Source organism: Rhinoraja longicauda, chromosome 36 (genome assembly GCF_053455715.1).
Source record: "Rhinoraja longicauda isolate Sanriku21f chromosome 36, sRhiLon1.1, whole genome shotgun sequence".
Taxonomy (NCBI): domain Eukaryota; kingdom Metazoa; phylum Chordata; class Chondrichthyes; order Rajiformes; family Arhynchobatidae; genus Rhinoraja; species Rhinoraja longicauda.
Genome location: NC_135988.1, coordinates 18,172,648 through 18,186,570, shown reverse-complemented (window position 1 = coordinate 18,186,570; position 13,923 = coordinate 18,172,648). Strand labels below are relative to the sequence as shown.

The window sequence follows — 13,923 nt, the reverse complement described above, 5'->3', positions numbered from 1 at the left end:
GCGGCCTGGAACGTGGCAATTTCAACAGCTTGACCGTGGGAGAAGACGGCAGGGGAAGAGAAAAGACATTCTGGCCTTCCATCACAGTGAGGAGGTGACTGGAGGAGACTCACTGTGATGGATGTTTCTTTTTTTTTGTTTTCTGTTGGTTTGTGATTGTGTGTGAAATTGCTTTAAAAATTTTTTTATTGCTCTTATTGTTGGACTGTGGGTGAATAGTGTCATAGATGTCATACAAGATGTCTTGTATAACATCTATGACATACAAGATGTCATTTCACTGCACATCTTGTATGTATGTGTATGTGACAAATAAACTTGACTTGAAAGTTTCTGCAAAGTTTTGCCCAACTTGATGGTGGCGGGTCGCGCGCCGCGCGCCGCCGTTCGGGGAGCCCGCGCAGGCGCACTGGGCAGGGCCGGGTCAGACCGCCATTTTCTCTGCCTGTGTCTGTGGAGTTATTTTCTTTCTGGCTTTGTTCGGCTGCTGCTCCGACGCTCTCCTCCAATAAAACCCCAGGCAGGACCGTGTTAGTTTAAACACTAGAAGAAAACAAAACATTGACTGTGTGTGTTTTTTTTTAAAAAACACACTCACTGAACCCTCTCAGCGCTCACACGACGCTCCCACCATGATGATGGAGGACGACGGGCAGCCGAGAACCCTGTGAGTACGCGGCTGATGGAAGGAGGGAGTGGTCGAGGCCTTCCACACTTCTCCACCACACAAACAATCAACCGACCTCCCAGCTCTCCAGGCACCCGGCTTGGGGTCAGGGGAAGGCTTTAAACCGGGTTTGAGACCCGACTCCCTGCTGCCTCGGGGCCTTGTCATTTTCATCCCAAGGCCTCGGGCCTCAAGTCAACCGGTTTTATTTGGTGACGTGACGGTGCTCAGGAGAGAGCAGAGCGCCGGTCAGCCCCCAAACCGCGCTTTCCCCACATAGCCTGTGTCTATTGAATATAATACATCTCAAAGAAAAGTATTTCTCCTCACCCCTCCCAAGTGGAAAGGAGTATTTGCTTTCAGCAAAGTTAGCTCATCCTCGAGTTTTGCCCATTGTCACTCCCAACATCGGATTTCCATCTATTTAGTGACTCAACTACTTCCTAAAACGTCTATATTAAGGGTAAAGTGATGGATTTACTTGCTCTCTCTTACCTCCTGAGTGTATGTGAAAAGACGATGTTTCTCTTTATTTCGTTCGAAAATCTTATTGAGGTTTAATATCAGAAACGAAGGTGGCCATTGTCAAGTTCAGGTGGTTAAATAAGTTATTTTTTTAAGAAGAAAACACCCGAGCTTAAAACAAAAGGCAGCATCTTGAGCTCTATGTCAAATGTTTCATTTAGTTTGTGCTGCGATTGACTTTGAAAGGCGATTAATGTAATGTTGCAACATCAACATTTCCTGTTTTGTCATCAGTTTTTGAAATAAAGACTCTGACCGATTACACAATTAAGAGTTGAATATAGTAGATTATAGTGGAATTACATTGTGATTAAATACAGACAGAACAATAGTACAGCTAATTTTGAATGATATTTTAAAGTGAATATTCAATTTTAGTTTTCAAATCATCAGGCATATTAAATTCTGACCATTGATATCTCAGGAAAAGTGTACAGAATATACACATATCATATCATATATATACAGCCGGAAACAGGCCTTTTCGGCCCACCAAGTCCGTGCCGCCCAGCGATCCCCGTACATTAACACTATCCTACACCCACTAGGGACAATTTTTTAAAAAACATTTACCCAGCCAATTAACCTACATACATACATACATATGTATAGTTATGAATAAGAATGTTTCCAAGATGGTGCCCAGACGGCTATTTGTGTGCTAGCCACAGAAGCAGATCTACAAACTCTTATTACATCGCTCCACATTCTTTAAAATCTCAAATTCCTACAGCAAAATGTCTTACTTTAACTATGATCTCCACACCGTAAATGGATCAATTGTAATATGTATTGTCTTTCTGCCGACTGGTTAGCTCGCAACAAAAGCTGTTCACTGTACCTTGGTACACGTGACAATATACTAAACTGAACGTCATCTATTCAGTTTTGTTTAAGGTGATGACTGCTCAGTGAAATGCGTTCACTTGTGAATCCACCTATTTGTATGATTTTATTCTCCCAATTGATGGACCGCAATTGTTTGAAATCATGTTTGTTAATAAGTACAAATTGCTATATTGCATTGTGTTAATACATAGGAAAAAGCCCAAGAAGCTTCAGATAAATGCATCACGATAAATGATGCCATGACATATATTTTTGCAGATTTGTAAGGCTAAAGAATTACAGAGCGGGTGAGACCATAGGGAAATGTTTGAATATTTAATTGGAGAGCAATATAAATTAGAAAGCTAATTTTTAAAAGTTCTTGATGTCAAAAGGTAGACAATGTCAAAGCTGTCTTGAAGGTAACACAAAAAGCTGGAGTAATACAGGGGGGCAGACAGCATCTCTGGAGAAAAGGAATAGGTGATGTTTCGGGTCGAGGCACTTCTTCCGAGTGTCAGTGTCCTGCCAGGTGTGTAATAATTTGGTATAATGCTTGCAAAACCACAAATAAAAAGAATTTGATAGAATGAATAATTCTAGGTATTTGCTCTTTTTTCAAAAGTTTGGACACCAGCGTTTCTATGTTACCTATTTATATGGATTCAGGGACAGAATCTCAAATTATTGTAAAAGAAAATGTTATTTTTGGCGCTACCTGTTTGTGGTCAGATATTTAGATTCAGCAAGAGTCCACATTCATTTGTTTATTATGATCTTACTCTTTTATAATTTGCTTATAATTAACCATTCAACTTTTTCAGTACCGTGGAAGAAGTTATGGATCACTGGTTTTCCTTCCCGGTTCCAGAGCCTTTCTGAATTATCTGTTTTTCCATGTCAACAGAGGTCACATGATAACGAAAGGACAATACATCCCTGGCCCACTAATGACACGCTTCTCTAAAGCAAGGATTGCTAGAAACTTAAAAAAAATAAAATAAAATGTAACAAGAAGGGTCTCGACCCGAAACGTCACCCATTCCTTCTCTCCCGAGATGCTGCCTGACCTGCTGAGTTACTCCAGCATTTTGTATATAAAATGTAAACTGAATGTGAATGGACTGACCTGCCAACCCATCCCCTGCTCCCATCATCTCCCTGGATGTTTAGAGCCCCAGCTTCTGACCCCACTCTCAATTTGCAAGGTGCACAGGTGAACCCTTCTCACCTGCTGTTGTGTCTTGCTGTCCCCCCCCCTTTGTTTAAACAACTCTGGCTTCATACTTTAACAGCAGTAAACTGCAGGATTATGGATCAGTATTCTGAATGGCCTCTACCTTTTTTAGTCATTTAAAAAAGTTGCAAATATTGAGCCTCTTTTATAAAGAAATGGATTGTATTAGGTCCTTTTTGGTTAGGTAGGCAGCTTGACTGCTGTAGTCATGGAGCTGTACAGCATGGAAACAGGCCCTTGAGGGTGAAGTGCGTGTCTGGAAGAATTAATTCCTTTGTGTGTAATTGAGGTAAATTGCACAGATCACCAAATATCTTTCTTAGTGTTTTTTTATTCCAAACTAGGAATTGTGTTCGATATTTTGATAACAATGCAAGCACAAAGCAGCAGTCTGAGATTCAGACAGTTAAATTATTGAAATTAACTAGTTATATGGCAATTGTGTGTCAGTCGGATTGGTACTTTTGCAATTTGATAATGTCTGCAATGTTGAGAGATGGATGCTTAATTGGGAAAGTTTTCTTTCAATGATTTCCTCGTCACAGCAAAACGATTTATTCGAGGAAAACAAATTTAATTGGTAGAATGAATTTGAGACTTGGTGAACAAATTAGCTTTGGATTTGGTAAAACGAGAACTGTGTTTAACAATAATTCATTGCTATGAAATGATTATTGGTTCACACCTGTCTTTGCAAATGATGCAAGGACCTTTCATGCTACTTAAAAATAGTTACTAGTTTCCCAAAAACTCATTGAGTAAATATAACAGTTGGGTGATTATTCATTTTTGCTTTTGCCTGACAAATCTCCAGCCTAAACAGTTAATTGATGTAATGTAATTGTAGCATTCAGTGCACAAATGTAGTGCTGTGGTTTTGGGGCACTCAATTTTGTTCCAAATTGCTGTTTGCTTAAATGGAAGGTATAGGAATGTGTGCCAGGTGTGAATATAATCAGATCTCTGGAGACAAATGATCTGCCAGAACAAACTATTAAAGCTCGTATGAAAAGCACTGGAGAATTGCTACTAGTCATAGAGCCATATCCTGGTACGATTTTGCCTTCAGGAGAGCAGGAAGGAAAGCATGCTATGATTTGCACCGAGGATATTTGCTCACAACTGTTTCTTATTTCAAAAATATCGTTATCTATGCATTGGTCTACTGGTACATGGTTAAGATAGGTTTAGAGGGATATATGGGCCAAATGCAGGCAGTTGGAACCAGTGTAGATGGGGCATGTTGGTCAGCATGGGCAAGTTGGGCCGAAGGGCCTGTTTGCACACTATATGTCTCTATGACAGGCAGATCAAAGTGCATCTTGCATCAAGTGTACATTGTCTCAATAAGAAACACCAAGTCATCAGCAGAGGAGAAATGTTTGTAGAAATTAAATGCTGAAGTGGAATGTTTAAGTTGAAAACCCTGTCTCCATATGTTCATTAATTTGGTGTATAATTATTTGAAAACCTGTTTGTCTCCTGATGGATTTGCTGCTAATTAATCTTGTTTTCCCAACTTCATTTATCCTTTCAGCATTTGACAGCGTTGTTTTCCTATTCCTTCTCCCTTCAATTTATAGGTATATGTATGGATTCCAGTGATCGTTTACACAAAACTTTTTAGCCCCGTGTAATAAAATGAATCTCTCATAATCCTGACCAAAATGGTAGCAATTGGAACATATTTTAATTCCATTTTTCACATTCCTTGAATCATTGCTATTCATTATTTAATTATGTTTAAACAAAGATCTCTCCAAATAATTGCCATTTCTATTCTGTTTTTTGAACCATTTTTTTCCTCCCTTAAGTCAATAAACTTTTGTTTTAATGGAGTTAGTTTGTAAATATCAGCTGTTACATTTTTGGATGGATATTTTAAGTAGAAGTATCGTAACTGCACCATTATTTGGATATGTATTGGTGTGGGCTGCTCAATTTTTGAGAACAATAGGGTTTTTAAAGATGTAGTAGGAAATATTTGCCGGTTTCTTTAGTAATTATCAGAACACTTACTCTTCTAAGTAATTATATTTTATATTTGTTATTATAGATATGTGGGGAATCTCTCAAGAGATGTGACGGAAGCCCTAATTCTTCAACTTTTCAGCCAAATCGGACCATGCAAAAGCTGCAAAATGATTGTTGAGGTGTGTTGGCGTTCCATTTTAAAGAATCTTTGATTAGCATTTGTTTGTTAATAGATGCAACATTGACACAAAAGAGGCAATCCAAATATTGTTGAGACTGTACATGAAAAGTGATAACATAAAATTATTCTTTGAGTAGCTCCTTCAGCCCTAACGTGGAGCCTCTGCCCCAGAAAGATCCTGGCACCTTCAAAGCCTTTTGCCAGGTGCTTCAGGACGCAAAACAAGAACACCTTGTCTGTCTGCTGTGAGAACAGCTGTGCCAATGGCAGGACAGCGGTCCAGTGATATATTGTGTGAAGTTCTGGTCACCGTGCTATAGAAAGGATATGATTAAACTAGAGAGGGTGCCGATAAAAAAATTACAGAATGTTTCCTGAAATGGAGCGCATGAGTTACAAAGGCAAATTGTATAGGCTGGGACCAGGCTGTTTTCCCTGGAGGTTAGGAGGCTGCAGGGTGATTTTACCAAGGAGGGGCATAGATAAAATAGTGTTTTACCCAGGGAAGAGGGAAAAGGGCAGAGATTTAAGGTACGAGGGGAAAGATTTAAAGGGGGCCTTGGGGGCAAATTCTCCACACTGAGAATGGTGGGTATATGGAATGAACTGCCAGAGGAAGAGGTATAGCCAGGAACAATCGCAACATTTAAAATACTTTTAGTTAGGTACATAGTTAGGAAAGGATTAGAGGGATACAGGCCAAATGCAGGCAAATGAAATTAATTTAGATATGCATCCTGGTTGGCGTGGACATGTTGGGCTGAAGGCCTGTTTCCATGCTGTATAATTCTATGAATCCATAACTAAAGTTCCCAGAGTTTTGTCTTTGATTTTCAGTTCTACTGATTGTAGGACAAATTATAACAATCTCAGATGAGAGTAGGCTTAAAAACTTTTTTATCATTTTACAAACGATTGCACAATTTGTTTCAGATAGATTTAGACTTTTTAAGGAGAGAATTGTTACTTCTATGACTCAAGTTTTGCTGAAGGGGTTACTCACTGGTGTCATTTCTTTTTGATTTTGCTTGTGAAAGGTGACATCACCATTTGTTACACTATCTCTCGTACAAGAATTGGGAAATTTTGTGTCAAAGTTCATTTTCATTCACCTCTAATTGGTAAAGAGGATGAATCAACTGGACACTGGAATTTAGAAGGATGAGGGGGGATCTTATTGAAACATATAAGATAATTAGGGGATTGGACACATTAGAGGCAGGAAACATGTTCCCGATGTTGGGGGAGTCCAGAACAAGGGGCCACAGTTTAAGAATAAGGGGTAGGCCATTTAGAACGGAGATGAGGAAGAACTTTTTCAGTCAGAGAGTGGTGAAGGTGTGGAATTCTCTGCCTCAGAAGGCAGTGGAGGCCAGTTCATAGGATGCTTTCAAGAGAGAGCTGGATAGAGCTCTTAAGGATAGCGGAGTGAGGGGGTATGGGGAGAAGGCAGGAACGGGGTACTGATTGAGAGTGATCAGCCATGATCGCATTGAATGGCGGTGCTGGCTCGAAGGGCTGAATGGCCTACTCCTGCACCTATTGTCTATTGTCTATTGTCAATGTTTTCTACCTCTGTTATGTTTATTTCAATTATTTATTTTTCACTTCTGTGATCATGAAGGATGCTTGTGCAGTTGGTTTCTGGTCCATCTCTGCCTGTTCTGAGCACTGAACGGGGTAATCCATTGGTTGCTAAAAAATAAGCCTTGGCTTCAATGAGTCTGCTTAAAAAAGTTGAAAGTTCCTTTCCAAGAGCTCCTGCTATATGTATCCGAATCTGGTGAAATACACGTCCGTGGCTGCCCAAACCTGCAAAAGAAATATGACTGACAAAAGAATTTGCAAATGCTGGAATCAGGAGTAAATCATACAAAGCTGGAGTAACTTAGGTCATGCAGAATCTCAGGAGGACATGGATAGTCGAAGTTTCAGATTGGGTCCATTCTTCACACTCAGAAAAATTCATAAGAAATATGACTATTTGAGTGTACACTCATTGTGTTCGGTAAGACATAATTGAATTTAGAAAACAAATTTGAATCTAGTTAACTGCCAGAGTAAGTTAGATCCAAGTTAGCTGATGCTAGTTTTGTGTCGCTTTAAAATAGAGCACTTTTGATATCTGTCGTATTGGGCAACAGACGTCTGTTCTGGTTTTTCCACCCATTTCTTTCAAAAATCTTATTGATAGTATCGATCTGTTTTTCCTATTCCAACAGACTGGCAATGATCCTTATTGCTTTGTGGAATTCTATGAGCACCGGCATGCAGCAGCAGCATTAGCAGCTATGAACGGACGTAAAATTATGGGTAAGGTAAGCTATCATCTAGTCTAACGGGTGAGTGGTAATTGAAAGGGAACATGTGACCTTTTTTTAATGCTGTGTTGTCATTGGGGAAAATTCTGTCTGAAACTTTTTATTACTATTTCAATAACAGTATAACAGTATAACAGAGCTTTATTTGTCATTCGGTACCGAAGTACCGAACGAAACTACATAGCAGCCATAGAAAAAAAAGAACACAAGACCCATAGCCCCAACACAAACGTCCATCACAGTGACTCCAAACACCCCCTCACTGTGATGGAGGCAACAAAACTTCCACTCTCTTCCCCACGCCCACGGACAGACAGCTCATCCCCGACCGACCCGCACAGTCCCCGCAAGGGGATGGAAGTCCCCCCCGGCCGAATCGCACCGGGCGCTGAAACGTCTCGCGGCCGAGCCGGGCGATGAAAGGCCCCGCGACCAAGCCTTGCGCAGCTAAGTCCCGTGGTCGAGCCGCACCAGCGATGTAAAGTCCAGCGGCCGAGCCGCACCGGGCGATGTTAAGTCCCGCAGCCGAGCCGCACCGGGCGATGTTAAGTCCCGCAGCCGAGCCGCACCGGGCGATGTAAAGTCCCGTGGTCGAGCCGCACCAGCGATGTAAAGTCCCGCAGCCGAGCCGCACCGGGCGATGTTAAGTCCCGCAGCCGAGCCGCACCAGCGATGAAAAGTCCCGTGGTCGAGCCGCACCGGGCACTGTTAAGTCCCGCAGCCGAGCCGCACCGGGCGATGTTAAGTCCCGCGGCCGAGCTGCACCGGGCACTGTTAAGTCCAGCGGCCAAGCCGCACCGGGCGATGTAAAGTCCAGCGGCCGAGCCGCACCGGGCGATGTAAAGTCCAGCGGCCGAGCCGCACCGGGCGATGTTAGGCCCCGCAGCCGAGCCGCACCCCGCGCCGTGAGGAAGAGAAAAGTTTCCCCCACCCCCCCCCCCCGCCACCCCCCCACCCACACCATCACCCCCCACACATACACAACCAAAAAAATATATAAAAACCATCCCAACACCGACACACAACAAAAAAAAAAGAGGGAAAAAGACGAACAGACTGCTAGCGAGCCGCAGCCGTTAGGCGCCGCCACTTTTTGGTTTCACGTGTGACTTAACTTTTCTTAGTTGAGTATCATACTGATTATTCCCAGGTTATGATCGGGTTCCACTCCAGATAACTAGCATGAACAGTGTGCATCAGAAATGGCAACACAAGTAGATAGTGGTAAAGAAGGTGTATAAAAGGTATACTCACCTTTATAGATCAGGGCATTGAGTATGAGAGTCAGATAATCAAGGTGCAGCTCTATCAGACTTGGGTTAGGCTGCATTTGGAGTATTGTGCGCAGTTCTGATCTCACTATTACAGGAAGGATGTGGAGGTTTAGGCAAGGGTTCAGGAGAGGTTTACCAGAATGCTGCTTGGATTAGAGGGTGTTAACAACAAGGAGTAATTGGACAAACTTGGATTGTTTTCGCTAGAGAGTCAGAAGCTGGGGGGAAACCTGATAGAAGTATATAAAATTATGAGGCATAGATAGGGTAGATGGTCAGAACCTTTTTCCAAGGGGGAAATGTTAAAGACTAGAGGGCATAGGTTTAAGGTGAGAGCGAAAAGTTTAAAGGAGATGTATGATGCAAGTTTTATTTTTAAGAGGTTGGTGGATGCCTGGAATGCTCTGCCAGGGTGATGATGGAGGCAAATACAATAGTGTCGTATACACCAGGGTACAAAGGAAATACCTTGTTCATTTTGCGCTTGCAGAATAAAAAGCAGATAGGAATGAAAAAAATAATAATAAATAGGAGGAATGCAAAACAGCAAAATGGTGCAATCCAAAGTAGTGCTTAGTAAATATTAAAGTACAATAATGGAATAAACAAATGCGGTAGTGTTAGGAGTAAGAGTATATGGCAGTACCTCGAGGAAGGGGGTGTGAAAGCAATGATTGGGTCAGGAATCTGATAACTGGGGGATAGAGGAGACGAAAGGGAATGACCAGGGCAGCAGGCATCCTTATCCACTCGTAGGGAACACAGAGGCCAATGCAAATGACCTATGGATTGCATCACCTCTCCAATTACCCATATTCCTCCCTTTAAGCATCTCCTGCCCCACATTGACATCAGCCATCTCAGAACTACAATGGAAACAAGTCATGCTCATCCTGAGGGTCTGCCTAAGAATATGATCAGTCTGCCGAGGAATTGGTACTGCCCATATATTCTGCGTGCTGGACTCTCGACACTATGTTTCCATCATCTGTCATGCAATTGTGCTTTTTCAATAATTTTCAAGTAAAATTATCTGGAATGGTTGCCATCACAAGTTTCTATTGACATATCAAACCCCTCTTCACAAAAAGTGCTAATTATGTAAAGGAAAGATCACCACTTTATATATGCACTTGTTTGTTTCACTTATTTTATAATTTATTATTCTAACAATCCAATTGCTTCAGCTTTTCGGAATATTCCAGGTTAGCTGCTCTTATATCTCCAAAAGAGGCTTTGCAGAAAATCCATGGTAGTTGGATGGTTGGATTTAAGTGAAAACTGTTATTTTGGAAAGAAATGTCAAGGGTTGGAAGTTCAATGTTAGAATTATTCTGTAAATATCCAACCGTAGTAGATATGTAGAATGAGTGCAGACTTATATTTTGCTGGCGTATCAATACTTTAATAATTGAAACTGGCTAACCTATTTTCCCATCTCTATGAAATCACTTGCAGGAAGTTAAAGTGAACTGGGCAACAACTCCAAGTAGTCAGAAGAAAGACACAAGTAGTAAGTATTGGATTAATATCTTTCTCCATTTCAAATAGTCTCTAGCAAAATACTGCAAAGCAGAGGGAGGTTTGCAGCTTTCCTTTTTTTTATAGCACATCCTGTTCTTTCAGGTTTTGGTGAAGTATTCATTTGTGTAATTAATCAGCTTTAGACAATAGACAATAGGTGCAGGAGGAGGCCATTCGGCCCTTCGAGCCAAACCGCCATTCAATGTGATCATGGCTGTTCATTCTCAATCAGTACCCCGTTCCTGCCTTCTCCCCATACCCCCTGGCTCCGCTATCCTTAAGAGCTCTATCTATCTCTCTCTTGAATGCATTTAGAGAATTGGCCTCCACTGCCTTCTGAGGCAGAGAATTCCACAGATTCACAACTCTGACTGAAAAACTGTGGCCCCTTGTGCTGGACTCCCCCAACATTGGGAACATGTTTCCTGCCCCTAACGTGTCCAACCCCTTAATAATCTTATACGTTTCGATAAGATCTCCTCTTATCCTTCTAAATTCCAGTGTATACAAGCCTAGTCGCTCCAGTCTTTCAACATATGACAGTCCCGCCATTCCGGGAATTAACCTAGTAAACCTACGCTGCAAGCCCTCAATAGCAACAATATCCTTCCTCATATTTGGAGACTAAAACTGCACACAGTACTCCAGGTGCGGTCTCACTGCAGAACTGCAGAAGGACCTCTTTGCTCCTATACTCAACTCCTCTTGTTATGAAGGCCAACATTCCATTGGCTTTCTTCACTGCCTGCTGTACCTGCATGCTTCCTTTCAGTGACTGATGCACTAGGACACCCAGATCTCGTTGTACGTCCCCTTTTCCTAACTTGACACCATTCAGATAATACTGCCTTCCTGTTCTTACCACCAAAGTGGATAACCTCACACTTATCCACATTAAACTGCATCTGCCATGCATCCGCCCACTCACACAACCTGTCCAAGTCACCGTGCAACCGCATAGATGTGAGTGGTGGGAATGTGGGAACGACAGCTTTCTGTCATTCCCACAATTGCTTAGGCATCTGAAAAGTAAATCATTTTAAGCAATTAACATAATTGACATGAAAAGCCATAAATTTAGTTTGTGTTAAATAAGGTAGCGTGAGAAAAGTACTGGAACTTCAATGGTTCCTTCCTGAATTAGTATTTTGTGGTTTCAAGATAAACCATCAACATTTACTATATTTTCCAAAGTCTCTGTGTCATGTTAAGAAGCTTTATATTGCATGATTTATTTTTACATTTATCATACAAATCTAAAATGGATTGGATTTTATGTCTTATTGTTGCCACCTTCCAGGTACCATTTGCTGCCTTCCAGGTTCCAGTACCAGTTCCTAGACAGGAATCTCAACTATTCTACTCTGTTGCCTGATTTCAAAAAAGCATGGAGACTTAATTTTTTAGAATTAAATGGATGTGTAAAATACTCTTAAGATCTATTGATTATAAATGTTATAATCTACAATTTTAACACAAATGTACAACGTCATTTTTTTGTGTATACTTTTAGAATTTGAGCCATAGACCAATAGATACCATACTTTATCAGCGCAATGCACCCTATATAACATTTAAAAGGAAAAGTATCTTTGGATTGTTACTAGTCTACAAAGTAATTGTTAATTATATGAGCCATCTGCTGTTACATTGGTGTTCAGCAGCATCCTAAAGTTCACTCTTGAGTAAGATGGTTTCAGAAAATGATAACTTGATTCTCACAGATTCGGAGCCAATGAGTAAGCGATCATTTAAGATGTTAATTTTCAAATCTTCCTTTGAATGCGTTGAGTTTGGCCAGTTTAATCTCCAAAATAAAGGAACCACATTCTGCTGTTACCGATTTGCTGTCCACAATTAACAAACCCCCTTTTTTTTTTTGTAGCTCAAACTTTCAGTATCTAGTAGTTTGAATATTTTCAAAGCAAACAGATAGAATGCGTAAAATACATTGGTCTGTTAGCCGATATTTCTCATACAGTTGAAATACTGTTAAACCTGCTGTGGAACAGGTTTATCTTTTTTCCCTGAATTGAAAATCAGCTTTCATCTACTCAACAGATCATTTCCACGTATTTGTTGGCGACTTGAGTCCAGAAATTACCACAGAAGATATAAAAGCAGCATTTGCACCATTTGGAAGAATATCGTAAGTATAGCTTGGTGGGAAATTTTACATTGTTTGGTTTTAAACAGATAAATCACATACTCTGCATTTAGTCTTTGATTCAATTTTTCAGTCTGGGTTATAATACAATGGCATCTACTATTTAGCTCAAGAGCCCCTTAAAGATAACCTGGATGTAATTACATCATTGATTCCAGTGGATTGATTATTTTAAAGTACAGAATAAGGGCTTAATCAGAAAAAAATATTTATATAAGCTTTCTTTTGAGTCACTTTCATGAAACACTTTGCATCATATTAAATACTTGCAATTTCAATGTGTTTAATGCAGCAGCAAAATGTAGTTTTGTGCAGGTAATTGGTTTCTTCATTTTAAAAGACATCTTTATGCAGTATTTCATATTTAAACATGTGCACGCTACGTTGATTGCTGTTTTGTAGTGAAATTTTTTTTTTTTTAAACTGGGACTTAAAGCAGCAGGCTTGAGTTTAAAAAAAATATTATAGAGATCTACCTTATCCCCTTAACTTTGTTACATGTTATTGCTATCAGAGTTGCTAATGTGAAAATTCAGTGTATATAAGCTATCATCAGATGGCTTTGAAATAATGTGGAATACAAGCATCCACTTGCAAGTGGAACGTGAGGATATTGCAGGCTTTGCCACCTACATGAAAGAGGTGTTCATACTGTAAATAGTTCTGTAAAGCAGGATCTGTAAACTTCTTCCTATTTAAATGCAACAGAGTTAATTTTCTCTCGCTTTCAGTTTGGTGGAGTGATTTCTAATATTTATTTTGTGACTGTTTATGTGAATTAGTTCTGAGAATTTGGGTAAACCAGACTGGTTTAAATAAATGAAGTAAGTTAAGATGTCTGACTTGAAGAAACAGTGGCTTAAATGATTGCTCTTTGCATCAGGTATCACCAGCTGTTCATTACTGAATCTGAGTTGCATAGTTTGTTCCAAAGTAAACAGAGGGACACAGAAACTTTAACACTTTCAAAGGTTTGTGGTCCCTTTTTACCATAATGGTAATTTTACATATACTGAAAGATTTAAAATCTTTGCTTTTTGATGTTTTGTGCAGAGTTTTGTACTGATGGTTACCTGTTGAATAGCAGCTTGATTCTTTTTTAAATTAAAGTTGTTAAAAATATTCTGACATCTGGAGTAATCGATTTCAATTTCTTAAAATTTTATTTTCCTTTTTATTGGGGAGTTTCAAGTTGCTTGATAAGATTTCAACATTTTAAACTTTG

At 40.2% G+C, this 13,923-nt stretch overlaps 1 protein-coding gene across 2 annotated transcripts in view; it reads left to right on the top strand.

The window, feature by feature from the left end:
• Positions 1-416: 416 nt before the first annotated feature.
• The window catches only part of tia1 (TIA1 cytotoxic granule-associated RNA binding protein), a 29,302-nt gene continuing 15,795 nt past the window's right edge, over positions 417-13,923 (top strand). The window contains exons 1-5 of one of the 2 annotated variants that reach the window (XM_078429010.1): positions 417-667; positions 5,314-5,410; positions 7,635-7,730; positions 10,466-10,520; positions 12,593-12,680. In XM_078429010.1, coding sequence (XP_078285136.1) covers positions 633-667; positions 5,314-5,410; positions 7,635-7,730; positions 10,466-10,520; positions 12,593-12,680 — 371 coding nt within the window. In that variant the 5' untranslated portion in view covers positions 417-632. Of the gene's footprint in view, positions 1,131-5,313; positions 5,411-7,634; positions 7,731-10,465; positions 10,521-12,592; positions 12,681-13,923 lie in introns of both variants that reach the window. The other variant, XM_078429011.1, reaches the window with a different exon arrangement.